Genomic DNA, 27,447 nt, shown 5'->3' on the forward strand with positions numbered 1-27,447 from the left:
AATTGATTTCCAATTATTTTCTCCCATTATTTTCACTTTTCTCTTTCTTGATAATGTCTTTTGATGGACAAATGTTTTAAATTTTGACAAAGTCCAATTTATCTATTTATTCTCTAGTTGCTCGTGCCTTTGGTATAAAATCTAAGAATTAATGGCTAAATCCAAGGTCATGAAGATGTTCCCTATGTTTTCTTCTAGGAGTGTTATGGTTTTAGCTCTTATGTTTAGGTCGATCCATTTTGAATTAAATTTTTGTACGTGGTTTTAGGTTGGAAACCAACTTCTTTCTTTTGCATGTGGAAAGCTAGTTGTCCCAGCACCATTTGTGGAAGAGACTGTTCTTTCTCCATTGAATGGACTTGCAGACTTGTCAGAAATCAGTTGGCCACAGATGTATGAGTTTATTTCTGGACTCTCAGTTCTATTTCATTGTTCTGTATGTCTGTCCTTGTGCCAGGACCACAGTGTTTTGATGGCAGTAGGATTGCAGTAAGTTTTGAAATCAGGAAGTGGTAGTCCTCCAGTGTGCTCTGTTTCTGGGTCTCTCTGTTGTCACCCCCTCATCACGAGGGCCCTCTCCCCTGCCCGGCAGTCACTTTCCCCTCTTCTGTGACTATTCAGACCTTCTCCCATCCCCTCAAGACCCTGAGGCTTTGCCCTGTGCCCTTGGCAAGAGAAGCTGTCTCCTTTTTCACTGAAAAAACAGTTTGTCAGGTGGCCCTTCCTCATCTTCTGAGGCCACACACATAAACGCACTTGCCTCGGCCTCCATTCCCTACCCTGAGCCTTCTCAGAACCTCCCTTTGGTCACCGCTCTCCCCAGGTCCCTGCCCTTTGACCCCAACACACCAAACTCTTTCCCATTAAAACGGAGCCACCCGCCCCTCAGTGACCAGGCACAGCCCCTTCAGCCACAGCCTGAGCTTCCTCTCCCATTCATGGGTGGTCCTCTGTGAGAGTCCCTGGGGGGCGCTGAGGAGGGGGAGGGCACTGCAGGCAGGTGGACTTGGGAAGGGGTTAGATCCCACTCAAAATAGAATAGAAAGCATTGCAGTTTTTTATTTTTTAAATTCTGCTACATGTAGCAAGAAGAGTACAGATAACTTCTTTCCCTGAACTATTTACAAGTAAGTTGCTGACACGAGGCCCCATCAGCCTCAGATACTAAAGTGTGTATTTTCCTTCCTGATCACCCACTGAAATCAGGACATTCACAAGCATACGTGGCTGTCTAGGCCACAGACCCCTCTCAGGTGTCCCCAGTTGCCCGGCAATGCCCTTTAACCCCAGACCCGGTGCTGCATTCAGCTGTCACGAGTCTCTCTGTTCGTCCCGTCTGGAGCAGCTGCTCAGTCTCTGTTTGCCTTTTTGACCTTTTGAAAATTACAGGTCAGTTATGTTTTGCAGCATCCCTCGCTTTGGGTTTCTCTGGTGTTTTCTCATGATTAGGCTGTGGTGATGCCTCTTGGGCAGGAACACCACTGGGGCAGAGGTCGTGGTCTTCTCACCTGTCGGGTGGCGCCTGGCATCACTGGTGGAGGGAACTGGTCACCTGATGGTGGGGAAGGCCAGGCTTCTGTGCTTCCCTGTCTCTCTTTCTCCTTTTGTCCTTAATGAATATTTATAACCAAGTATAAGTGAGATCTCATGGTTCTCTACTTTACCCAATGGGTTATAATCTGTTGCTATGATTATTTTGATGCTCAGATTGTCTGGGTGCGGCTTGTGGGGGTCCCTCCATGTGGCTCCTTGACCTCTGGACACATCCTGTTGTTCTTGGAGTAGTCCCCAGCTTTTCTGGCACCACAAGCTGTTCCAGGCTCACCTTGTACTTTCCCTGCCCCAGCTCTGCCGTCGGCAATTTCTCCCAGGAGCCTGGTTCCTTCTGGAAGGGATTGGGGTGCTGAGCATACTCCTTGCCCTTGGGGTTCACTGCTCACACATGCCACAGCAGACACAGCCAGGGAGCATGTGCATGTGTGTTTGCATGTTTACATCTGGGTGCACACGCATGCTTGCACCTGCACACCATGAGTTCACCCTGACACCCCCCGTTCTGGTCAGCACCACAGGAGTCATCTCGTCTTTTCCCCTTCTATGCTTACAAATCGCTTCTCCAGGGGTGAGAAACCTGGGCCCTCAGCCCTTCATGGATTTCCATGTTTGATCAGTCCCCCAAACGTAACCAGTCTGTAGCCACTGCCCCTCTGACAGGGCCCTGCTAGGACTTTAACAGCCCAGGCTGGGCCTTGTCCCCTCCTACCACCCACCATGGTCCAAAGCTGGCCTTACCTTGAGGGCCCTGGCACCTGGCACCAAGCTGTGCCCCCGCAGATGCCCTCCTCACCCTGCTCAGATTCCGACACCCTGGTCTGGGCCACAGTGTTTCCCACACCCTCTAAAGATGCCTGACCTGCTTGACCCCTCTGAGGGGCGCTTCAGGAGGGGGATGATATAGTACAAAGAATCTTCTCAGGAGGCTGCTGTGTGCTGAAGAGGTTGGTGCAGGGCTGGACTGGCTGTGGAGATGGGCATAGCAGCCAGGAAAGAGGAGGGGGCAGGGCCTGGGGGTGAGATGCACACATTGGAGACAGCAGGACAGTGATGGATGGTTTGTGGGGTGCAGGAGGACAGGAATCCTGGGCTCCTGGATGACCCAGCTGGGTGGAAGGGTCCTCTCTGCTGAGCTGCGAAAGTGCTATTAGAAAGTCCAGGTGGCAGTGAGGAATCTGGCACTGGGGGTTGGAAATACAGGTAGAGATTTGAGAGTGAGAGCTTCTGGGGTAAGTAAATAGTTGAAGTAATTAGAAGGGTGAGCTCTCTCAGGGATTAGATGGAGGTGGGGGGGATCTAGGCCAGGACAGCGGGAGGTGGCATTTCAGGGGTCCCAAGAGCTTTCTGAATAGTTTGCGCTAAAATGCAACTTTGCTCCAGTGCTGTAGACTACTCGTATGACATTTGCAATTTCCTTATATTAAAAGGTAGAAATGTGCTTATTAATTTCCATTCATTATACCAATGTACTTGGTATAATTTCCTAGCCAGCATCCTGCTCTGCCAGAAATTGTGACTCTCACCACGTGCTTTCTCTCTTTAACCCTCAGTAGCCTGCTTGCCCCTAGAAGCTAAGCCTGAGCCCTTAGCCTGGCAGTGCTGAGTGCACAGGGGTCCTCACAGGCTGGCCCTGTGCCCAGTAAAGCAGGCTGGGGCCAGGGGGCTGCCTTCAGGAGCTGTATCCCATGGGTTGCAAACATGTCCATTCATCTCTCCCACGTTTGTTTGTTTTAAATATGAACCACTCAACTCCGTCATTTGAAACTTGCACATTTGAAATATTTTAAACCTAATCCCAGGACTTGCCGTTGACACCACCCAAGCTGTGCTGGTGTTGGCCCAGCCTTCTGGTGGTACCTTGGCTTCAGTGTCTTGTCCTTCTCAGATGCAGGGTTGCATTTCTGTGCTCAGCTGAGCCATTGAGAATCTGCTGCATGTCTTTTAACATGCCATCCTTAGGCCAGGGTAGCCTTGTGTGTTTGGTTCTGAGTTGCAGAATGCCTCCTTGCATGGGGGGCAACTCTGCATTGGCAGACGGATCGGGACGAGCCTTGTCTCTGCCCGTGGCCTCTGTTCCCCGGCAGGGGTGCTGCTTTCATTGCATGGGAAGCGGCTGTGAGGTCTGGCTGCTCGCCCTGACCTCCTTGCTCTGTGCTTCCCTTCCAGCTCTTCAGTCAGGACACGGTGATGAAGCTTGTGCCACGGTACAGCCTTGTCCTGGAACTCAGCGATAGTGGGGCCTTCCGGAGGAGCCTGCACGATCCCAACGGGCTGGTGGCCATGTACATCAGCGAAGTGCATGAGCATGATGGGCACCTCTACCTGGGCTCCTTCCGGGCCCCGTTCCTCTGCAGGCTCAGCCTCGAGTTGGTTTAACTGGCACCCCCACCCCAGAGCTGCCAGAGCTGGCCATGACGTGTCCCCTGGAGCATCGTCAGGCTGCAGGCGCCCAGGAAGGGGTGATTGGTCCTGTGAGCCGTGGGTGCCTCACTGTCCACATGCACCTGTCCACCCTCCCCTCACCTGGGCTGACTTCGTGTTTTAAGGGACATGTAACATATCTGCTGTGGGAAGATAAGTCCATGTAAAGCCATTTTCTCTTTCTTTAAAAAAGGCTCTCTATGTACACCTGCTCTCTAGGAGTTGGGACACTTCCTGCAGTTTTACCGGGGCTCAGGGTTTGGTGGATAGAGCAGTCAGCAAGCTGCTCAGGGATCTTTCTCTGTCCTGCCAGCTTCGGTGTCTTTACCATAAAGCTGGGTTAGTAGCTTATCTTCTGGGGGAGTAGGAATGGGCAATGGGAGCAGAGCGCAGAAGTGCACCGAGGTCACCGGCGGACACCGTGCAGACCTAGATCAGAGAACTGTGTTCACCAAGCTGTGCCGGGACACGGCCCTTGGCCCTGGTGCACCTTCCCTAGTGAGCCTGCGCCGGCTTGGCCTCCCTCCGTGCCAGAAGCTCTCCAGACTCCTTGGTCCCTGCCAGCCATTTAGAGACAAGGACCTGGTCGCAGTTCACAGGAAAAGTGTATTTATTCTGGCAGCTCCGAGAAGACCTCACTGGATTTCTTTCTGCAAACCACTGCCACGCTGGAGCCGAATGATCCGGTGACTCGGCACCTCAGAGATGGACTCGGTTGGCGGGGTGGGGAGCGGGGTGCTGCTTGTGCACCTCCACTCTGTCCCCTCTGGGCCTGGCGGCATGAACAGGGTTTTCTAATGTCATGATTGCTCGAGTGCTCAAGGCTCGGAGTTGCTGACAGCTTGGCAAGTCTGTCTGCACACTGGGCATGGTTTTGTTAGGGAGACCCATGGAATAGTAGTCAAATGAAATCTTCTCTGCTGATGAACCTTTCTCATGGTCTTGCCTGGAGTTCCTTCTCTGCTTTAAAATAATTATTTTAACAATGACTGAAAATGTAATTGCATCGAGTTTGGCTACGAGGGGTTTTGTTTTGGCAACAAGCAAATCTGTTGGATTTGCTCAGAAAGGAAAGTCTCAGGCCCCCCAACTGTGCCACCTGCCTTTAGGGAGCAGCCTGGCCTCAGGGTGCATCTCCCGGCGTTGTTCTGGGGCACGTTGATACTACTTTGTTCCCTGGCTTTCCAACCTGCCAAATGGCAGTAATTTGGTTCCTCTCTTCCCCCGGTGTCTGTGGGAAGGCACAGGAGGCCGGGCTTGTGGGTGTGTTTTAGACACCTGTATAAACAGGTGCCGGCATCAGAAGTCAGAGACTCTTGGCAGCTGTGGTGACGCCTGAGTCTTCTGTGTCTTGTCCTGGCTGTCTACCCCTCTGCTCTCTCTCTGATGAACAGACCCCCCCACGCCCTTCCCCCCCATCGCTGCACACTGGTCAGGCCTGATTTTCATGGTGAGAGGGAGCTGGGAATGTGGATACTGGTGAACCGGCCATCTCCCCCTCCTTGGGGCTTGGCGTGAGCACCAGCAGAACAGGGGTCAGGGATCGCCTTCAGCCTGCTTGAGGCACCCCGTGTGGCATCACAAACAACTGCTAGTGCTATACGTAAATTTGAAGGAAGAAAAGTTGAGTTGTTAATTAGGTTTTTTTTTTAGTTGCAATGTCTTTATTGTATTACTGGAGCAAGTTAGTTTTTAGTAACTAATTTTGTGCCTCAGATATATGTGCACTCATAAAAAAAGTTCAAATGTGCTGGGCCTGCAAGTTCCCTTCTCACTTCTTCAGTCAAGATCGGAGGGCGCTGCTCTCAGAGCTTGGTTTTCACTGATGCAGAGAAGCTGCTAAATTGGTTTTCACAGTTTTCAGCAAATGAGGCTTGATTTTGACTCAGGATGATTTTCTGACTCAAAGTGTCATTTCCTGCGTCTTATCTGGTAATTTGGCAAAGTAACGTGCAAACTGTAGCCTTGTTATTAGGTTTAAATATGTGCTATGCTTTTGTTGTAAGCATAAAAAGAATCTGCTTAAAGTGAATTATCAACATGCTTTGTAAATTAAATCAAGTGATTCATTGTGTGCCTGTTTCTTCTCCATTGCAAAAACTCCTCCGGGGTTCAGTTATCATAAGACACAGATCCTTGTTTTGAGATTTTTATTATCATCACACCCATCTGCTGCTCTGAAGGTTTTCTCACACACACTGACTCTTCCCACAGGGCAAGGAGCAGTCACCTCGTTTAGAGATGGTGGACCAGTGGCTCCAAGGGAGAGCCATCTGCTCAGCCAGCACGCAGCAGAGCTGGGCCCCCAGGGGTGTGGCTGTCAGTGTGTGATGCTGGGACCTGAGGGAGGCAGGGAGGCAGCCCCGGGGACCCCGGGGCTCAGGGCAGGCCGTGGCCCCTACCCGCTTCTGTTGGAGTCTTGGGGTGACTGCCACGGGCAGCAGTGGGGCTCAGTGTTTCTGCATCATCAAGACCCGGGCCCATTTGCAACCCAAAGAGGAGCTAAGCTGAGCCCACACCGGAGGCCGGCACCCATGGGCTGGGGAAAGCACTAGAATCCTCGGGGCAGGCCTCTCTGTTAGAGTTTCCACTCTGGTTTGGCCAGGCTGAGACCCTGAAAGGAAGTGTTTCTTCTTTTTCATCAAAATTCTGCTACATCTTAGAGTCGTGGGTATTTAAACCCACGTTTTCGTAGTAACAATAAAAATAGATGGTGGCACCCTCCCCTCCCCCCATGTCAAGTTAATTCCCTCTGTCAGGGAGAAGCTGACAGATGGAGCTAAAACCTGGGTAAAGTGGGGCTGGAAGGACGGGATTCAGGCCTTGCTGGCTGCCACCTGCCACCTGTGGGAAGTTGCACCCGTGACGTTCTTAGAGTCGCCCACCGGACACTGAGATGGGCCCGGGTGCACCTGGCCCATGTGGACAGTCTGTCCCAGCAGAGTTATGACCGGGAAGCGAGGGGGCTGCATGGCGGCATGTGCCGTGGTGTGCGGGGCCTACCCCTGGTGCCTGGAGCTGTGTGTGCCATGGCCCACCCGCCAGACACGTGCCGTCCCCTCGTTTCACCGTCGCTGGCTTAGGAGTCGTTTAAGAAGAAACATTTTCTTTTGGGGCGTATAATACATGAAAGCTTGGGAACAATTAAAATGGGTGCTGTATTGTCACACAGAGCCTTCGTGGACATCAGGAACAAGGTGACCCTGAACGCTGGGGATATGGTCTTGGGGTGTCCCCAGACAGAGACTCCACAGATGGGCCAAGCACTGGGAAGGGGCCACACGACTAACAGGCTTCTTTAGCACTAAGACACTTCTTTCTTTTTAAGTTGATAGGATGGGATAAATGCCCATTCCCAACTAATGTCATGAAAATCTCAGGTCCAAGGTGAGTGTTCAGACCCAGCAGTTTAAAGTACATGCTCCTGGCCTCAGATTAGGATTCGCAGGATTTGCGTTTTCCTCCTTCGTCCCACTGTGAAGCAGCCAGGAGCCCCAATACCGCTCAGGCCAGTGCTGCTTTCTAGGCTGCTGCTTTCCACCCCTGGGCACATGCATGCCCCTTTCTGATACTGGGAGGCAAGGCGAGGAGGCCTGATCTTGATGGGCTCTGGTTTGGATTCCATCTTCCTTTGCTGCTGCATCTGGTGTAAATCACGTCGGGCCTGCCAGATGTGTCCCGCTGCTCTGCTGGCAGGGAATCTCTCCGACTCCCAAGGCTGGGCCACATTGGGAATGTCGGGAGCTGACAGGGCTGGGATAAGCTCATTTATCCCTTATGGAGGGGGCTGACTTCAGGCCCTTTAATTAAATATTTTACAGCATGGTATGCCACCCCCATCCCAGAATTCGATGCCCAGAAGGAGGTGTGTCGAGGCAGCAAAAGTGCAGGGGAGTTTGGAATTAAAGTTAATCTCATCCCTGAAGGAAATCAAGTGGTGAGCATGTGGCTCAAGGTTACACCTGCTAAACTGCCATATGCATTTAATGCAGATTTTCTGTTTCCTCTGATCAAATCCTTCGTTTTTGCAGGTGACAACACATCCTGAATGCCAGCATGCCCTGCTTTGTCGCTGGGGAGGGGGAAGTGCAGTCGAGAGGCACTCATCCGGGCTCACTGGTGCAGGCAGTCTGAGGGGTCACCTTTTCTGTCCCTGGCCCTTTCTGTCCCAGCCCCTGGCAGTCTCCTTGAGTCTCTCCTTTCTTGTGCTGCTTCGCTCTTCTTCCGTCTGAAGCTCAAGGCCTGTCTTTTCTGAGAGACCCCGGTGCCTTCCGGCCTGCAGTGGTCTCTCCTTCTCCCAAGCCCCAAACAGAGGGTGCCTTCCTTAGCCTCTTTTGCAATGGGCCCCTGTCTCCTGGGTAGGTCTAAAGAGAGGGTCCCAACCCCCTATGTCCAAGTGGGGACCTGCTTGTGATAAGCATTTCCACACTCAAGAGAACCCAGGCTGTCAGCCGTTCACTCTTGGGCTCCCTCTGCCAGCTCAGGGGAAGGTGAAGCAAAGCCAGGGGGTGATCCCCGAGGTGGGGTGGCTGCCCACCCACCGGTTAGTGGTGCTGGCCCAGGCCTGCCTGCCCCAGGCGGCTTCAACATCTTATGTGTCTTAGAAGCTAGTCACTGGAGAAGCCTCTGAGGGGCTTTCTGGAAGCAGCTCTCCCGACCACCTGGGGACAGAGACCCTCCCGGTGCTTGCCTTACCTTCCTGACCCGGCATGTAGAAGGAAAAGCACAGAGGCATGGCTTTCCAGATGGCCAGTTCTTTGTTCATCTTTATTCATCATCATCTGTCCCCGAGAGGTCAAGGTGGCTGGGAGCAGGCTCATCCCCCTACCCAGTGCTGTAACTAGTATTCAGATCAAAGGTGGCCCTTGGGACTCACATCTGCGGGCCTGGGACCAGTGGGTGGGCAGGGGCAGGGGACACCCACATCTTGACATCCCCCAGGAGGCCAGGATTCACCCCTGACTTGAGTAATTCCCACCCAAGGACTCAGCCCCCTATGCCAGACCCTGAATCTAAGTGCACGGTGTCTGCAAAATGAGTAAATTCCAGAAGCAAAGGAGACACAGCGAGCCTGGCACCGGTGGTCTGCTGCCTCCACCGCGCTGCACTGTGAGCCCACCTGCCCTCCCCCTCTGCTCACGCACGAGATCCTGTTTCAGAAGACTCAGAGCCTGGTACCAGCCGGATGGTGGCCCTGCGGCCGAAGGTGACTGAGGGGAAGGAGCTGCCCGTCTGTCCCAGGCTGCAGTGCTGGTGAGGAGGGGCTCAGTGACAGTGGAGGACGGGCACGTCGATCTCGTGGAGCCAGGGGATGACCCAGACCTCAGAGTAGCAGCCGAAAGTCTGCAAGCAGGAAGAGTTGCTGGAGAATCCTCCGGATTGGCCACCCGCCCCCAGCGAGTGCTCTTCTCTCTGCCTCTCTATGTAGGTGTGTGTCTGTGTGTGTGTGTGTGTGTGTACATATATAGTTTCTGGATTACTGGAAGCTCCTCTTTGCTCTCGGCCCCCTCCCCCCAGCCCACCACATTCGTTCCCTGGAGATGTGGCCCATCAGGTGGAGAAGCAGCATGTAGCTGGGGAATTGGGGCGCCATAGCCTCCCCCACCCCACTCATGTTCTCTTGGAAGGTGGCACTTTCCCCCAAAGCCATGGGCTGTGTTCCAGGAGTGAAACCAGAAGCTGTGCGGTCAGAGACGTGGTGAAGGGGGTGTTTCCCAAGCCCTGGTGGAGCAGGTGGCTGTACCTGCTTCAAGGTGTGGTTGGTCTGGAAGTCACACTTGTCCAGACTCGGGTGCCTGGTTTTCTTGCACATGGTCCTGCCGATTTCCAGATCCAGCATGTATTTCAGGCCTTTCACTATCTGAAGAGACCAGAAGGATGGGCTTCTGGGTTACCTGGCACAGGTGGAAGGAGGTGGCTCTTCCAGAAACAAGGGTGGCGTCAGGAGAGGTGGGGAGCTGTCGAGATCAGCATTTGGGGTGGGGGGGGAGGTGCTGAGCTGGTGTGGAGCCGCACCCATGGTGTACTGGGGCCTCGGGATGGTGCTGAGACCCCCTCCCTCCATCTAGTGTATTGGGGGGGGTCTGTGGGGGATCCATGCTTGGCAGTCATTGGCTTGCTTGATCCCAGGGTGGGATGTGGGTTTTTTGTTCCATCCTAGCACAGTTCTTTCCTGCCCAGAACTTGGCCCTCAGATTTCCCTGGGGCTGCCCTGGCCACAGGCCAAAGACAAGAGTCCTGTTCCCGGCATGCACCCACTGAACCCCTAGAGCAGTATACTTCACCTGGACAAGGCTCTCACCTATATTGGACCCTCACCTGGACTGGGGCCCTCACCTGGACTGGGGCTCGTACCTGGACTGCAGCCCTCACCTGGATTGGGGCCCTCATTTGGGCTGGGGCCCTCACCTGGACTGGGGTTCTTACTTGGACTGGGGCCCTCACCTGGATTGGGGCCCTCACCTGGACTGGGGCTCTTACCTGGACTGGGGTTCTTACTTGGACTGGGGCCCTCACCTGGACTGGGGCCCTTACCTGGACCAGGGCTCTTACCTGGACTGCAGCCCTCACCTGTACCAGAACCCTCACCTGGATTGGGTCTCTTATCTGGACTGGGGATCTTACCTGGACTGCAGCCCTCACCTGGATTGGGGCCCTCACCTGAACTGGGCTCTTACCTGGACTTCAGCCCTCACCTGGACTGGGGCCCCCACCTGGACTTCAGCCCTCACCTGGATTGGGACCCTCACCTGGACTGGGACCCTCACCTGGACTGGGGCCCTCACCTGGACTGGGTATCTCACCTGGACTGAGGTTCTTACCTAGACTGGGGCCCCCACCTGGACTGGGGCCCCCACCTGGACTGGAGCCCTCACCTGGACTGGGGCCCCCACCTGGACTGGGGCCCTCACCTGGACCATAGCGCTGTTGACATGGGACTCTTTGAACAAAAAGATGTCATTTGAGCAGTTATTGAACCGTTCAACGGTGTGCCTGGCAGCTCTGAGGACTCCTGGGTCATTGGTCTTGATGGTTTTAGGAAATCCTGGCTTTACACCTGAGTTATGGATCTGGGAGCAAAAATCTAAAAGAGAAACACAGACACACAAGAACGTTGGTGTTGCGGGGTGCAGTTCTGGCATCTTACCTCACATCTGGGGGTGCCCAGCTTCCCTTACTCTTCCCAGGGAGGGCTTCCTCGCCCACCCCTTGCTCCCTGTGGAGCCCCAGGTTCCAGGCTGTGAGGGCACAGGGACAGATAAGGCTTAGCACCTGTCCCCATGTCCCTGCCCTCACAGTGCTCAGGACTCGGGTTATTTCCCAACTTTCAGCTCTGAGTTGGGTTCAGCCTGAGGTCCCCCTGCAGTGCCGGGCTTCCGGTGCCCCCGGGTGCTGCCCCCTGCGAGTTCTTCGGGTGCAGGCCCCCTCTCTCCTGGAATGTCGAGAGCCCTGGGAGTGGGGCCGGGAGTGGTAACACTGCACCCCACACAGTTCCCACTCTGCAGCTGGGCGTGTGGTACCGGATCAGTGGACGGTGGATGGATGGTTGGATGGACAGAGGGATGGATAGGTTGTTTTCTTTAACCTGTGCCATGGTCTCCTGTACCAAGAAGGCCCATATTTGGATAACCGATGAGGGAAGCAACAAGGGCTTCTCCCCAAAAAGTCATGTCCCTTGGCATCTGTGCCAGACTCGGGCTGAGCCAGTGATCCCCGACTCTCCAGCCCCCTGGCTCCCATGGGGGCAGAGCCATGACAGACCCGAGGACCCTTTCCTTGATGGTCTCACTCAAGTTAGGACTGGCTCGCTGAAGACGAATGTGCAAACTGTTCATTCTTTCGTTCAATCCATTCACAAGCATTTGCCGAGCACCTTCCAGAGCCTTCCTTGACCTGCCAGGCTCTGGGGTTGCAGCAGCTTATGTTTGCTAGAACTTACGTTCTATAAATAAACAAGAAAGAAAAATATCCTGGAGCCCCAAGAGAAGTTAGGCAGGGAGACCCCCAGGCTGTAGCTGGGAGAATTGCCAAGGCCATGGCCTGCACAGATCCGAATGGAAAAACCGTGGGCTGCGATGGTGCAGGGGCTGGGGGCTGCTGGGGCCCAGGTGGCAGGGGTGGGCTTGGTGTCCGAGGGACTAAGAGGAGACCAGAGGGGCTACAGTGCAGAGGGCAAAGGGAGAGGTGTCAGTTACAGAGTTTGGATTTTATTATTAATAAATATGAATGAATATAAACATGAACAGAAAAAGCCTTGCAAACCCCATGTAGTAAAAAGTGCCTGGGGGACTTTTCTTGTGTGGCTTCCAGGTGGCTTGAATTTAGGATTCTCTATGTTTTCAATTTTTCTACCACAGACATGGATTGCTTGTGTATTAGATAATCAAGTTATAAGTTTTGGAAAGAAATTGGGCAAAGGAGGAACGGGGTTTCCAGGTTTGTAAAATGGGTCTTTACTCAGGGTATCCCCAGACCTTTACCAAAATATCTGTGAGCCAGAGATGGCCCAGCACTGTGCTGTACCTTAGGCAGGTGCTGGCCAATGCGGCTCTTTTATGGAATTAGCTAAAATTAAGTAAAATTAAACACTATCGTGCAAGATGAATCCTCAGCCACACGGGTTAGTTCCAAGTGCTCAGGGGCCTGTGTGGGTTGGCTCAGGGTCCTCCTGGACAGTCCTGCCCTGGGGACCCCAGCTCTGTGTGCCCTGGACACCCCTCTCCAGGGAGGCCAATGGTGTGACGGGCACACCGGGTAGCAGGGGGCCGCAGAAGGTGGCTGTTCTGGATGTGGCACCAGGCAGCCATGCTCCAGATTTCGAGGTCTGGGAGCAGAGTGATCAGTGATGGCTGTGGTCACCCATCCTTGTCACACAAATAAAATCAGAGAGACACAGCAGAGTCTGGGTTGCAGAGGCTCCTCTGTTGGAGAAGAGGGTGGCCAGGGGCTGGGCCTTGGGAGCGCTGAGACTTAAACTGTAGCAGGAGTGGGGACAGCCCGGGCCCACAGTGTCCTCGCTGGCCCCAAGAGAAGGAGTCCCCAACTCACGGGAACCGAGTGGATGGGCCCTGAGACCTGTCCAGAGGGAGTACAGGAAATACCCTTCACCTTGACCTGGAGCTTGGGGGTAGAGGTGGACAGGTGGGGGGCCTGTAGGTGTCTGTGGAGGACCTGGCCTGGCTGGCAGAGCTGGGCCCCAGTTCCTGGGGGACACTGAGGGTGTCAAGGGCAGCTGGGAACCCCTACCAGGGCTGTCACACTGTGAGGAAAGAGGGCTGGAAATGCAGGCCACCCAGTTCCCGGCCCTGGGGAGCACACGCCCCCCCACCCCCCCACCCTGTGCAGAGAAAGCACCAGGGCAGGTGGGCCTGGCACTCTGCAGCCCTGCAGGCCTTTCCTCCCCCAGCACCTAAGGAGGCAAGGGGAGGGGGCAGCAGCCAGACCCCAAGGGAACCTCACGGCAAACGGGCTTCCCTGCCAGGCCCCCCTGGATGGGCCGTCCGAGGGGCCTGGCCTGCTGTCCCTCCAGAAAACCAGGGGGGCTGCAGGGGCCTGTGTTACCACAGCACCCCCACAGTGCCCTCTGGGACTCCAGTTTGTGGCAGTGCAGCTCCCATTGGGGTGTTCCCACAGCACCAGGTGGGAGCTGTGCCTAAGGCCCCTGGGATGCAAATGAGCCCCTGGGCGGGGCTGGGTGGGTCCATGTCAGGGCCTGGAACCTGCATTTCCCTGGGCTGGTGTGGGGAGGGGAGAGGGAGGGACGCAGGGGAGAGGGGAGGGAGGGAAGGTGGGGAGCGAGGAGAGAGGGGCCCCAGTGCTGAACCCCCTCCTTCCTTGTGCTTGCGGAGGACAGTAAGCCGAGGTTGATTTGTTTGGCCATTTCTGACCCTAACAAAAGCCTGTTCTGGAAACCAGTTTCTGCTCATGGCTGCATCTAAACTGTGGAGGAAGCAAGCAAGCGACACCTCTGTGGACGTGACAGTAACATGAGCACATTTGTGCCCAAGGTTTCCCTTCTTTTTCTGTTCCTGCATTAATAGGACCGTCCACTTCTTTTCTTAGTAAAAACTACATTCACTGCTTTTTCTAAGTTGATGTATGTTTGGTAGAGAATTTGAAAAATGCAGAAGAATATAATGAAAAATTTAAAAATCATTCCTCAACATCTCAAAGGTAACTGCGGTTAACCGTTTTTGAAATAAAATGTTTAAATTTAGTTTTCCTTGAATTTAACAGAATTATTACTTTTTTTAATGAAGTGAAACGGAGGTCATGCTGAACCGCAGACAAACATCCCTTCCAGACATGTGATGATAGTTCCTAAAAGATTTCTGTAAGGTTACAAAAGACAATGAAAAATACTGATGTCGGTTTGTTTTTAATTACCTACAAGTTTCTTAAATGTAGGCTCTGAGGAAATAAACCTTCATCGGCTGTCTCACATTCATCTAAAGATATAGTAAAATCTCCATTTTTCATTTAAAAAAAAGGTTAAGCGTCTAACCTCTTTTTAGGATGATCCGCCAAGAGAAATCACCAGGGAAAGGCACATCTTTAAGAATAAGCACCCCCAAAGTGGTGAATCCCCTTTAGGAGGAAAACCCACAGCCAAACCTCAGACTGAGAGCCCTGCCCTGGGGCCAAGCCTCTGCCAGGGTTGCCGACCCCTCACAGGAACTGTTTGGGAGACCCCCCCCCCACCTCAACGCCCCTGGGAGACCCCCAGGCTGTCTCAGGGTCCTTGGGGGAATCTGGGATTTCTGACGCACCCAGCGGGTTCTTGGAGGGGTCCTGAGAGCTGGAGCTGACTTGTGTCATGAGACCAGCCCCATTTCGCAGACGAAGAGACTGAGGTCCATAGTGGTGCAGGGGCGACACCCAGGCTTGACGAATTCTAAAGAGCACACTCTGTTCATCCCCCTTCAAGAGCCATTCATTGATGGGTGCTACGGGGGCTGCAGAGCTGGGGCTGGTGGGGGAGGTAGAGCCCACATAGGTGGGGGTGGGGAGTGGTGGCAGCGGGTCCGGTCAGGTGAATCCAGCCTCGCTGGTAAAGAGGGTGCAAAGGGGCTGGGCTGGGAGCTGGGCAGAGCGGTGGGAAGAAGGAGCTGGAAGACGCTGAGGGCACAGCTGGCCTCAGTGGAGGTGGGGGAGGCAGGGGTGGGACGGAGGGAAAGTGATGACGAGGATGGGCATGAAATCCTCCTGCAGGGAGACAGTGCCCAGGACTCGGCAGGCGCCTTCAGAGAGAATTCAAAGCCCATCAGTATGACCGATGCTCCCAGTGGCACCCTCCGTTGAGACGCAGGGTGACTGCAAAGTCCCCACCTGGCCACCTCCCCGAGAGTGCAAGGGGAGGTACTCTGAGCACCCAGCACGCCCCTCGGCTAGTGTGTGTCCCCCCCGCCGTGTCACCTCCTCCGGAAGGAACCCCCTCTCCTTGTCCCCTAGCAGCTGCAGCCTAAGAAGGGTGTGAACCCACACAGGAAAGATGAGCTCTGGGCCGCAGAAAGGGCTGCCACGCCCTGGGCTCACGCACACGGGCACGGTGACATGGTCCCCGGGGCGAGGGGTATGGGAACCTCTGTGCAAAATGCAAGATGCTGCAGATTCCGAGAGGGCACAGCCGGTGCCGGCTGGGAAGCCCCGGGGTGGCTGCAGTCATCTGTGTGTGCGGACCCCCTCCTCAGATGAGGGCCCTGCAGAGCTGGGCACGTCCAGTCCTGGCCCAGGAGAGAGGCAGGGAGGAGAACCGCTGTGTGAGCACCTGGACAGGTGCAAGAAACGTGGCACCCTCGCCTCTGCGTCCTGCCCCTCAACAGCACTGGACTTCCCATGGCCAACCTCGGAGCGGCTGGTGACCCCTAAAGGGCTCTGAGGCTGAGGCGGGGGGTCCCGTGCGCCCCCATCCCCTGGGCAGCCACCTTTTGTGGAGCGCAAAGAGGCACTTGCCAAAAAGATCCAATGGTGAGCTTTGGGCATGCATCCCGAATGGACTTTTCCAGCAAATGAAGACACACTGGGCGCGTACAGCTTAGGGGGTCCGGAACCCGTGATCCTGGCTGCGTTTCTGAGTGCTGGACACACGGATGAGCTGTCTGTCCCTCGCCCCACGCCCTGCCACCCTCTGCCCTGCCAGCCCCTGTGACCAAGATAACATTACCTTTCTAGGATTTTTCTCAAGAGACTGATTTCAACATTGCGTTATTTTTCTTCTATAACATTTCCCTGTATTTTCTTAAAGCTGCGCTTTATACATACCTCTTGTTGACCTCTTCAATTGACTCTCTGTGAACAAATCAGACTACATGAGGGATATCCTCAATTCAATATTTTGACAGAAATGTGTACACAGTTGGATTATTTTAAAGGCACATTGCTGTGGAGCTCCTGTGTTTGGTGGGGAAGGGGCCAGGGTCCTCCTCTTCCCAGAGGATTGTGGGTATGGCTGTGGAGGCGGGGAGACCCCTGTGTTGTGAAACCTGAGCAGGGCAAGTGGTGCTGGCTTAACCCTGGGTCACCTGCGGGAGCTGCTCAGGAAACCCCCCTCCCCTCGGCTTTTCCTGCTGACAGGCACTGGGACCTCAGGGGCCTGGACTCAGGGAACTTAGGGTCCTTTGGGTCCCCCTGGGGCTCAGGGCCTGAGGTTTGGGGCAGGGACAAGTGCAAGCCAAGCTCAGGGGTGCTGGTGCCCACCTTCTGCCCACCGTGATCCTGGGCCCCCCTGCTCCCCCCACATGCCACCATCCAAGTTCAGTGAGCCTGGGTGGCTGTGGATTCCACAGGCTCTGGGGGTCTGTGGGGAGCAGGGTGTGTACACCTTGTCCTTTGGGGGGCACACAGGTCTCCCTGCCCCAGGCACACATAAGATGCTGGGCTAACCCACGGGCACTGACCCTCACTGGCTGGGCAGCCCCAGGCAAGCTGCACGACCTCTCTGAGCCTGTGCTCTCATCCTCACAGGGGAGGAGGTACAAGGCAGCACATAAGGGTGCTTGTCAGTGAGTGGCGTGCAATAGTGCAATTGCTGTAAAATATAACATCAAATGATGCAGCTCCAGTGGGGGTTTTGGCGGGGCAAATGGATGGCCCCCACTGGAAAAATCTCAAACCACAGAGGATGGGCCCGTGGTCCCTGCCAGGCCCCAGGCACAGCCCCCTGCAGGAACAGTTCTTGGCCCCCTCCCCAGGAGGCAGGATGATGCTCCTCGCCACTAGGACTGGGAACCCCCCCAGTGGTGGCAGAGGGAGGTGTTGGGGAGAAGGAAGAGAGTGGGGGGCCCTTGCTACCCTTCTCCCAGATGAAGGGATGCATCAGGGCCTGGGGCTGGAGCCTGGGGGATGGAGCTGGACTCCAGGGCTCAATCCTAGATCTCTGCCCCTTGCTGGCGTAAGTTTCTGTGCCTGTTTCCTCATCTGTAAAAGGAAGACCACAGAAACCCCATCACAGGGTTGTGGTGGAAATTTTCTGTGCTGATGATGCACGTGAAGTGCTGGGTGTCACATGGGGCCCTGCAAAGGGGCAATGGAGTCTCAGTCTCCCCAAAAATGTGTCGTCCTTGTACGGACTTGCAATATGGGAGCTACAAGGAGCAGGCTCCAGGTCAGAGCCTTCTGGGGTACGTGTGAGGCTCGGGGAGTACAGGGCCAGGGGAGGCTGCAGGAGAGGACTGGGGGTGCCCTAGTCCTGAGAGGGGGCTTCGGAGGTGTTGGGGGCAGGAGCTGAGATACTGTGGGGTGGGAGAGGGCAAGTGGATGATGGGTCTTTTAGAAACCAGGGAGCAGGTTGGGAGAAGAAAGAGAGGAGTCAGGATGATGTACGGAGCCAGGCCGTGGAAGCTTCCAGGGCCAAGGTGGAAGAACGTTTGCTTTGAAAAGCTGCAATGGAGAAGTAAAACCTAATTGGATGGCATTCGCCCCTCGGGCAGACGGGAAGGTCCACCCATCCGTCCATCCATCCATCCATCCATCCATCCATCATGTGCCTCATGAACAGGAACCAAACGAAAGCTCTCTGTCCTGGTGAAGCCACCCACATGCTCACCCACCCACGTGTCCCACGGCGAGGGCAGGGAGGAGCAGACAGTCTTCTTGACAAGCCCCCCTACCCCAGCTGCAGGCTTGCCCGGGGAGGGGCAGGCTTGGGGTCAGCCGGTGGCACTTCCCAGAAAAGAAGAAAGTCAGGTTGAGAAAGAAGAGGGGTTTGCATCTCAGCTGACGGCAGAGGGTCTGAGGAAACCAGCGCAGCAATTTCCTGAGCTCTGAGGGCCCAGGCCAGGGGAGCCGCTGCAGGGCCTCAGCTCGGAGGGCTCTGGCGCCTGGGTGTGAGAGGAGCAAGGAGCCAGTGGGCTACCCCTTGGGGTCCTCCCTTCCCCCCAATCTACAGCCAAGGCCCCAAGGTTTTCAGATAAGGTGAGCACAAGAAACTCCTGCCTTCCTGGCAACCCGGGTGGTGTGTGGCCCGCTCAGCGCTTCCCGTGGGCCAGCCCCCCGACCCCCTTCAGGTGCCCAGACCCAGTGTGTGCTGACCCCGTGCCCTCTGGAGCCCCAAGGTGGAGGCAGTTTTCTTTTTTTTTAAATTACCCATTTCATAGATGATATGACTGAGGCTTCATGACGTTCTGGTTGGTGAGGTGCCCCCAGGCCCTCTGTGTATGGGTTTGAACCTCTGAACACTCCGTCAGTGGGGGGAGCAGTGCAGATCAGGACGTGGGTTCAGACCAGAGGGGCTTGGGGCAGCCCTGGTGCCCCGGCCTGGTTCTGCCTCTCTGGAAGGGGGCGAGGCCCCTCTCCTCCATCTCCCTCTGTGAGTGTCCTCAGTGGAAGGGACAGGAGACTCCAGGCCAGGCGGGAGGCATTGCCACCAGTAATAACGCCCCCGAGCAGTCGCCCGGGGCTTTGCAACCAGGGTCAGCCCATGTGGTCCTGTTACTGTCCCCGTTTTTTTTAGATGGGGAAACTGAGGCACAGAGAAGCCCCTTCTGGAAGTAGTTCACAGTCAGGATGCACGGTTAGATCCCAGCCAGTGCTAAGACAGTGGGCCCCGCTCGCCCTCTAGATGCCCCTCTCTGGGGCTTTGAGAAGTGGTCACTCATCTCGTGGATGGGGAGGGACAGAGCACAGGGCCAGCCTGGGGGGAGAGCCCAGGGGGCAGGGTCTGCCGGGCTGAGAGCATAGGGAGCGGGGGGCGGGCAAGGTCAGGCAGGCGAGGGGTGACCTGTCCCCAGCCCCCTGCTGGCTGTGGCCTCCCAGAATCGGTAGAGGTGTGTGAGCATCCACTGGCCGTCACCTCCCGTCCTCCACCTGCTCGGCCCCCTTGGTCTCCCTGAGTCAGGCACCCACCCTGGCTGGGTTCAGGCCCGATTCACAGTTGTGGGGGTGTCACCCCTCTATGGACTGCTGGCCCCAGTCCTCTTGACCCGGCTCTTGTCTGAGGACCCCCAGCCTGTCACCTTTGCCTGGCTCCAGGCCGCTTCCCAGGAGGGAGGAGGGCAGAAACCAGCCTCCCACTGGGTCCCATCCCTCCCGGACCTCCAGAGCCCATCTCCTCGTGGGTGTGAGGTGCTGTCCTCTAGGTCTCCACCAACATCCTGGCTCCCGGGGGTCCGAGCCCCCAGGGCTCCATGCTAGTGGGCGTCCAGGAACCTCCCTATGCGTCCCCTCCTAGCCCCAGGTTGCCCTCCGCTGTCCCCTCCCTTTCTCCTCCCCAGCGCTGACCCAGGTGCAGACGCAGGAAGGACGGGGTGCCTCAGCTTTAGAGCCCCTCGAGCTGAGTCACAGGACAGCAGGCACCAGGCAGAAAGGAGCAGCCACCAGATAGAAACCGCCCGAGGGAAGCTCTACCCCGGGGGCCCCAATCAGGCCGCAGAGCAGAGCCGGGAGCAGCGGGGACAGAGGGCGTGTGGGCTCCAGCTTCCCGTGTCCCAGCCCGCAGGGCCGTGCCAGTGGCACCCCCAGGCGCACCCTCCTCCCCAAAGCCCATTCCCCCAACAGGCAGCCTCAGCCCCTGCAGCTGGACAGGGAGCCCCACCTCTCTCCTGGCTGGTGCAGGTCCCCCGGTGCCACCAAGGCAGGAAAGCGCACCCAGAAAGACTCAGGGACCAGGTCACCGTGCGCCCCAGGGCGGCTTCGGAGAGTGGGCTGGGAAGCAGGAGAACACTCTGGGGGATGCCACAGCGCTGAGCCCCAGGGGGGATGCGGGGAGGGGAGGGGAGACACCCTCCTCTTACCTCCAGAAGGGCCCCCTGTGACCCTCCAGATGAGGCAGCAGAGGCCGAGAAGCGCCCAGGCCGGCCGCATGGCGCGTGCAGCAGAGGGCAGGGCACGCAGCGGTCCGCACCTCGGATTCTGCAGCCGCCTTCTGCGCTCTGCGCCCGGGAGGCCGGTGTCAGGGGCCGGGAGGGGAAGGGGAGGGGCGCTGCCTGCAAACCGCCCCGGGGTGTGGAGCAGGGGACGGCCTGTCTGCTTTGGGGTTGGGGGGTTTCTTGCTTAATCACTTTAACCAGAAGCTCTTTACCTCCAGATCAAGAGGCCACATAGTCAACCGCTTCCTTTCTGAAAGTTTCCAAGCAGTGGTCTCTTGCCGGGGGAGGAGGAAAGGAAGTGAGGTCTATGAACAAATCCATGTGGGATTTTCCAACCTCTAGCCACGCCTGGGAGAGACGATGCTCTCCAAAAATTAGCAGGGATTGGCAGAAGCAAAAGATATACCCTCTCGCGGAAGACTCGGCATTGGGAATGGCCCATGACTGTCGGCGTGGGAGTTGGCACCTCTCCCAGGGGACTCAGGTGGGAAGACAAGGTCTGGACCTGCACTTTTGGAGGATGAAGAGAAAGTTAGTGTTAGAAACAGCCACCCTTCGACGTGGTCAGCGCACACACCCTGTGGTTTCTGCAGGAGATCAGGAGATGAGCCGTGTTGGTTGATCGAATGATTGATTGCATCCTATCTTTTGCTTAAAACTGATAAAGGAGAGAGAAGTGAGTGTAGCAGCCACCCCAAAGTTTCCTACCAGATTTTGTTAGTCTGATGGCAAAGGGCAGCCTAATGGGTAGGCACGTGGGCTCAGGAGCCTGGGCCTGAGTTCGAATCCTGGCTGTTTCTTAACACTGGGGTGAATTGAGGCACAATACAGCCGCTCTGTGCCTCAGTTTCCCTCTCACTGGGTTGTGGTGAGCACCGCATTCCCAGCCCTTTATTTCACTCGATCCTCCATGATGTAAGGTGAGCAGGTTTTCATGACTGCTCATTGTGGCTGTTGGCTCACTCCTTCCATCTGTGAAAGTGAGGGGGCGGGCACCCCCTTTCTGCGGCCTCCACCATCTTCCCTAGACCTGCTGGTGAGCAAAGGCGCAGGGAAGCCCTTGTCACATTGCACGGTGCCATACCCTGGGAGGGGCTGTTTTTACAGCATCGTAGCTGCACGATTCAGGGGGATAGTGTGTGTGTGTGTGTGTGTATGGTGTTATATGTGTGGATGTGTGTCTGTATTTATTTGTGTCTCTGTGTGTGTCTGTGTGTGTCCAGAAGTTTTTGTTTGTCTTTATATATAGAGCGTGACTGTGTCTAAGTATGTTTTTGTGACTGTGTGAGTGTGTGTACTTCTGTGATACGTGTGCGATTCTGTGTGATTGTATGTTTCTGTGTATATGTACCTGTGTCTGTGTCTACACGTTTATCTTGTGTATCTGTACCTGTGTCTGCATGCGTCTGTGTATCTCTATATGTGTCTGTGTGTGTTTCTGTGTGTCTGTACTTGTGCCTCGATGAATGTGGGAGCATTTATGTGTAAGTGCATGTGTATGTGTGTTTGTGTATATCTGTGTGTGTGTGACTGTGTGCATGGATATGTGTTGTGTGGACTGTTTCTGTCCCATTCAAGGCATGCCTGTGCCGCTCAGAGGGTGACGGACTCTGTTCTGTGGCACAGGCATTCATATTCATTCATTCACTCATTCATTCATCCACCCATCATTTAACCCCTTGTTACTTAAAGTGTGGTCTCTGACCAATGGAATCAGCACCCCTGGGAACTAGATGGAGCAACAGGATCTCAGGCTTCACCCAGACCTGCCCAATCAGACTCTCCTGGGTGAGGCCCAGGAATCTGCTTTCACAAACAATCTCTCCAGGGGACTTTTGGGCCTCTCATGTTGGAGAAGCACCGATGTAGCACAGCTCTCACCCCACCTGCCTCTTTCCTCACTGGCATGCATGGCATCGAATGGCCTGGGTGGTCAGCCCATTGCTGACCCTGGCTGGGCGTGGTTTGATCAAGCAGAAGTCAGGGCTCTCTGCTGGCCCCTACAGGGGTGAAGAAATGCAGAGGGGACAGGGTGAGCCAGGAAAGCTGGCGCAGAGGCATCCAACGGCGTCTTCACCTGATTTCTCCCCAGTGGATGCAGCAATGTCCTCCATATTTGTCTCTTTCTTAGCTGGTGGTTCCACTCTGAATGTTCCAGAAACTTTGGAGCCAGGATATCTAAGGCCCAGGATGAAAGGCTGGGTGAGCCTCCCATTTCTTGCTCAGATTTGAGGAGCTCCAGAATCCCAGACCTTGGCAATGACAGAGAAGTTTCCTGGGAACTCCTCCCTGCTTCCCCTCAGGGTGAAAACAAGGGAGACACATCTCAGGTGCCATGTGTGCATCTAAGTCTTGCCCTTTCCTCTAGCACTTCTTCTGCAGCTTGGCACATGGCTGACCCAAACACGTTGACTTTCACCACATGGAGAGCACACTTGGGCACCCACTGTGTTGCTGGGCATGCCCTCTGGGTAGGTGCCGCTCTTGGGTTACTTGGCTTGTTGCCACCACCATAGATCACTTTTGCAATTTGAAAGGAAAAATCCACTGAATCGCATGCAGGTATTGCACTAGTTTTCTACTGCTACTTTATAAATCACTGCAGTTAGTGCTAAGTCAGCACACACTTATCTCACAGTTTCCATGGGTCGGCTTGGCTGAGTCCTCTGCTCAGGGTTGGAAAGGCTGCATCAAGTTGTTTCCAAGGGCTGCAGTCTCATTTGAAGGCTCTAATGAGGAAGGGTCCACTTTCAAGCTCACGTTTGTCCGCAGCATTCAGTTTCTTGGAGGTGGTTTGAGTGAGGGTCTCAGTACAACAACCAGTAGAAAACTGAACTGAGACCCTCAGCCCAACCACCTCCAAGGAACTGAGACCCTCAGTCCAACAGTCAGCAAGGAACTGAGACCCTCAGTGGGCCTTCTCAATATGGCTGCTTGCTTCCTCAAAGCCAGGAAGGGAGAGGGAGGGTTTCCTGGCAAGATGTTAACTTTATCCCAAAAGTGATATCCCATCATATTTGCCATATTCTATAGGTAAGAAGCAAGTCACAGGCCTTGCCCACACTCAAGGGGAAGGAACCACACAAGGAAACAGGGACTATGGTTGTCAACTTAGAGTTGTGTACACACACTCACACTCTAACTCTGTCCACTGAGGAGGTCTACAAAAAGTGACCAAGCCAATAGCAATGAGCATAAATGTATTTTCTCAGCAGAAGGAATCAAGGCCCTTTGGAGAAATGGCCAATTCCAGGGCAGGGCAGGACGTGGACAAGAGGAGCCAGGAACATTCCCAGAGAGCAGCGAAGCCATCAAAGACCAGCTCTGACAGCTCAGGTGTGAGGGGCCACTCACAAATGCCCATCTGTGGTGATGGTGGAAATGCAAGACTGAACCCTGGGAACATTCCGGGGAGGCCAGGGAACCTGCAGCCCGGCCCCTGGAGCAGTTGGAGGTGCATCCGTGTTCTGGAGGGAGGGCTGGCAGGTCCCTCGGGACAATTTCAAGGCCTGGCATTTTGCATCCATCCAGGTACATGTTGTTTTTTCCAAGGCAGGACAGAGCATGGGGTATGAGGGTCAGGCTGGGTGGGTCTCAGCTCTATCCTTTGTGTCTCTGTCCCTGCACCCAAATGACAGCCCATCTTTGCAAGTGGGACCACCCAGGTTACAGTCTGACCGTGGGTGCCCAGGATGTGTGTACAACATAGATGGGCTCAGTGTGGCCTGGCCACATGTCCCCCTGTCCACTGCCCCCATTGCCCCTCATTCCAGGCTGCCAGAGTCCACTGTGGGGCAAGAATGTTCCAGGCCCCTTGGCTGCACTCTTGGGGCTGGGCAGGGGTGGTGTGAGCGGGTGGAGCTGCCAGCCACAGACTCTGCGCTGGTGGATCAGGAATTTCTGACATAGCCCAGCACCGAAAGAGGCCCTGGCAGGCTGGGGGAGGCACTGCTCTCAGACCTTCAAGAATTACTACAGAGAGCAAAAAGTCACACCCTGTGCAGAGTAGAGGGTGAGGCGGGCCTCAGAAGGCATCTTACTGTGCTTGAGAGGGGATTTCTATGCACAGCAACAGTGCTGGCGGGAGGAAGCACAAACTGCTGCCCCAGGGGAGGTTATCTGGGGTTTGTCAGGATGAGTGGGTGGGGTGAATTTTGCTACCTGTCTGCTCTGTTTGTACTTTTTTCCTTTTATTTAGTTTTAAGATAACAGTGCTTATCTGAATAGTAGATTAGAAGACATGGTTTATTTTTATCTTTATGCTTCTCTGTGAAGAATGTAATTTAAGTCTCTCCCCATAGCTGTGGGGACATGTAAGAAGAACTTTGTACACCAGATGGCGCTGTGCTCTAAGACACGGGACTGGGCCTGAAAACTAGTATTTCCTGACTTTGGCTCAGGGCCGCTTGGTGCTTGTGACCCCCTCGGGGCTGGTCTCCTCAGGTGTGAGCCCAGTTCACCCTCCCAGGGTGGGTCTTCTTGTTCCCATCACCAGGCCACTGGGCCCCTCTGTGCTGTTTAGAGCTGCAGTGCCAGGGATGGAGACTTCCGGCATCCTTGGGCCTTGCTGGAGACGTGTGGTTCTGTGAGTGAGAAGGTGCTCCCTCAGCTGCAAAGCTCTCTGGGATGTGAGGCCTCAGGGTTCTCAGTGTGTGTGGGAAATCCTGTGCATCTTCAAGGCCATGGAGTCCTTCACACACATCCTGACTGGACCTTGAGAATCTCGGCATCCCAAGTGTCATGTGAGAGCGGTGTCCCACTTATCAATCTCCACTCCATGCTTAGCGATGCTGAAAAAACAGCCATTTATTAGGAGCACACATTCTGCGGGGCAGGGGCTTGGAAAGCACAGAGTGGGGGCGTCTTGTCTCCCGGTGTCTGGGACATCAGCTGGGAAGACTGGAAGGCTGAGCTCGGAGTCATCCGTCTGAAGGCTGTTGGCCGGGCCTCAGTGGCCAGAACACCTCCGCGGCCTCTCCAGGGGCTTGCTTGGGCTTCCTCATGCCCTGGTGGCTGGGTTCTAAGAGCCAGTGTCCTCTAGAGCAACAGGTGGAAGCTGTATCACCTTTTGTGACTCAGCCTTGAAAGTCACAGAGTGTCCCTTCTGCCAGAATCACAGACCTACCACGATTCAAGGGATAGGAGATAAACAAGAGCCTGCCTCCCAATGGGACAATGTCAAAGTCACATTTTCAGAAGAGCATGTGGGATGGGACAGATTGCTGTGGGCATCTTTGAAAAATAATCTGCAACAAGGGGTCCAGAGAGAATTAAAGTATATGTCGGGGACACTGCCTGATTTTGTCCATGTAGATACCACCTAGTTCCCTTCATTCTTAGCATGGACAAGAGGCTGGGAGACAGGCAGTTGAGATGCTGGTTCTGCAGCTGTGGGGTTCAGGAGGGGCTGACACCATCCTAGCTCATGGAATGGGGAGGTGTTCTGAATAGCCTATGTCAGATCCGTGGGTTCAGACTGGCTCAGCCAGAGGCAAGTGAAGGATTTATGCTCTAAAATTGGGGGAAGAAAAGATGTCTATCTCTTCCTCCTTCTGCTTCCCTTCCTCCCCTTTCCCTTCCTCCTAAGGATATGAAGGAAGCACGTAGCCTTCCCAGAGCTGTTGGTGGCCAGTGTGGTACATGAGGGCAGCCAGTCTGAGGAGGAAGCTATAAGAGGGGAGAATTGTACAGACTCAGCTGTGATGAGACCCTGGATCAAACCCATCCTGAGGCTCACTTACTGCTTAACTCATCTGCTGTGAGTTCCCATAAATTCCTTTGCTGTTTAAGACCACCTGAGTTGGGTTTTCCAGTTTTTTCTCCCTAGAATGAAAAAGCCCCAACTGACATGGTGGGAAACAGGTTTGTGGCTTGGGTGAGTATCAGGGGTATGTGCTTGCCAGTGGACAGCAAATCAGGGCAGAGAACTTGGTAATGTCATTCCCCAGGAGGACTGAGAACCCTAATAGGAGTGATGGAGGCCTGAATCCAGGCTGGAACTGATCACGAGTGCCACGGGGCACAGCCGGTTTTAGCAGGCTGAAATGGAGTTGGTTCCTGGGGGTGGGAACAAACCTACCCAGTGTTATAGTACAGGATACCCAGTTACATTTGAATTTCACGTAAACAACAAATAATTTCTTCATATACATATGCTCTAAATATTTATTGCATGGGGGATACTTATGCCCCAAATGATTTGTTAACTGAGATTTAAATATATCTGGGCATCCTGTATTTTTTTATTTGTAAAATCTGGCAACCCTACCTCTCCTCGCCTGGTGAACCTGAGAGAGTTGCCAGCTCTTTGTACCTCATTCTTCCAGGTGAGGGCAGGTCTCAGCTGTGGTGAGTCAGCCTGAGCAGCTCCTGTTGCCTGGGCCCTGGGTTCTGCATTAATCACCAGAGCAGGAGGCAGATGTGGACTGACAGGGCAGGACACGTTTCCTTTGCTCTTCCCGATTTGGTCAGGAGCCCTGATATCATGTTCCTCTGTGCGGGGCGACTGCATTCCGGACCGTGCCGGTGGCCCCTGGAGGGTTGGGCTCTTTCCTAGCCTTTTGGAGCTGGCTGCCGAGGCTTCCTGCTGCACTGCTTCCAGTGATGACTCACGCATTAAGTAATTTGGAGATTTCTGAAGGATGCAGCAGCCTCCTCACTCAGGCTGCAGGTGGATGTCTATTTGCAGAACTCTGTCCCTGGGTCCCATCTTGGGTGATGGCTCAGGCCTGGCCCCGAGGAGCCCACAGCAGACAGCTGAGGATGGAGGTGTTCTCTTTGCTGGGGTGACTTGCTGGACACTGGGAAGTCCCACCCAGACCTATTCAGGACTGAGGAGGTGCTGGTCCCCCCAGCTGCTGGAGGTGCAGGCACTGATGGCTCTCAGCTCAGTGCCCCTTTGGAGGTGCCCTTGGGCTGGAGACAGTGGCCTTGCCCAGGGCTTCATCCTGTCTGGGGGCTGCCTGAATCCATGTGGGGACAAAAAGGCCTGGCCCCTAACCTCCCAGAAGATGAATCTGCAGGACCATCACAGCTCCCCACAGGGTCAGCTGAGGCCTTTGTTGCAACCTCATCTTAGCCCCATAGCCCCCTCTCACAATCTTCCCTCCCTTGCCCTTCCCCACAAGACTGGATCTCAAGGGCTCTCCCCATTAGATCTCCTACTCAC

General features: G+C 54.9%; 2 protein-coding genes across 5 annotated transcripts in view; one reads left to right on the top strand and one right to left on the bottom strand.

Moving 5' to 3' along the window:
* Positions 1 to 6,049, top strand: part of LOC119515351 (adipocyte plasma membrane associated protein) — a 92,182-nt gene extending 86,133 nt beyond the window's left edge. For all 3 annotated transcript variants that reach the window (XM_037811204.1, XM_037811203.1, XM_037811205.1), the window contains one exon: positions 3,721 to 6,049. In XM_037811204.1, coding sequence (XP_037667132.1) covers positions 3,721 to 3,930 — 210 coding nt within the window. In that variant the 3' untranslated portion in view covers positions 3,931 to 6,049. The remainder of the gene's footprint in view (positions 1 to 3,720) is intronic.
* A 2,664-nt stretch (positions 6,050 to 8,713) lies between these two features.
* On the bottom strand, positions 8,714 to 20,373 carry CST7 (cystatin F). Of its 2 annotated transcripts, none has more exons than XM_037811206.1 (4): positions 20,205 to 20,373; positions 10,851 to 11,059; positions 9,719 to 9,835; positions 8,714 to 9,318 (listed from the first exon to the last, which is right to left on the bottom strand). In XM_037811206.1, the coding sequence occupies exons 1-4, from the start codon at positions 20,272 to 20,274 to the stop codon at positions 9,241 to 9,243; spliced, it is 474 nt and encodes a 157-aa protein (XP_037667134.1). In that variant the 5' UTR covers positions 20,275 to 20,373; the 3' UTR covers positions 8,714 to 9,240. The 2 variants fall into 2 exon arrangements, with proteins under 2 accessions (XP_037667134.1, XP_037667135.1); XM_037811207.1 differs by having other exon boundaries at positions 10,887 to 11,059; positions 20,205 to 20,364.
* Between the last annotated feature and the right edge of the window lie 7,074 nt (positions 20,374 to 27,447).

This window comes from Choloepus didactylus, chromosome 19 (genome assembly GCF_015220235.1).
Source record: "Choloepus didactylus isolate mChoDid1 chromosome 19, mChoDid1.pri, whole genome shotgun sequence".
Taxonomy (NCBI): Eukaryota; Metazoa; Chordata; class Mammalia; order Pilosa; family Megalonychidae; genus Choloepus; species Choloepus didactylus.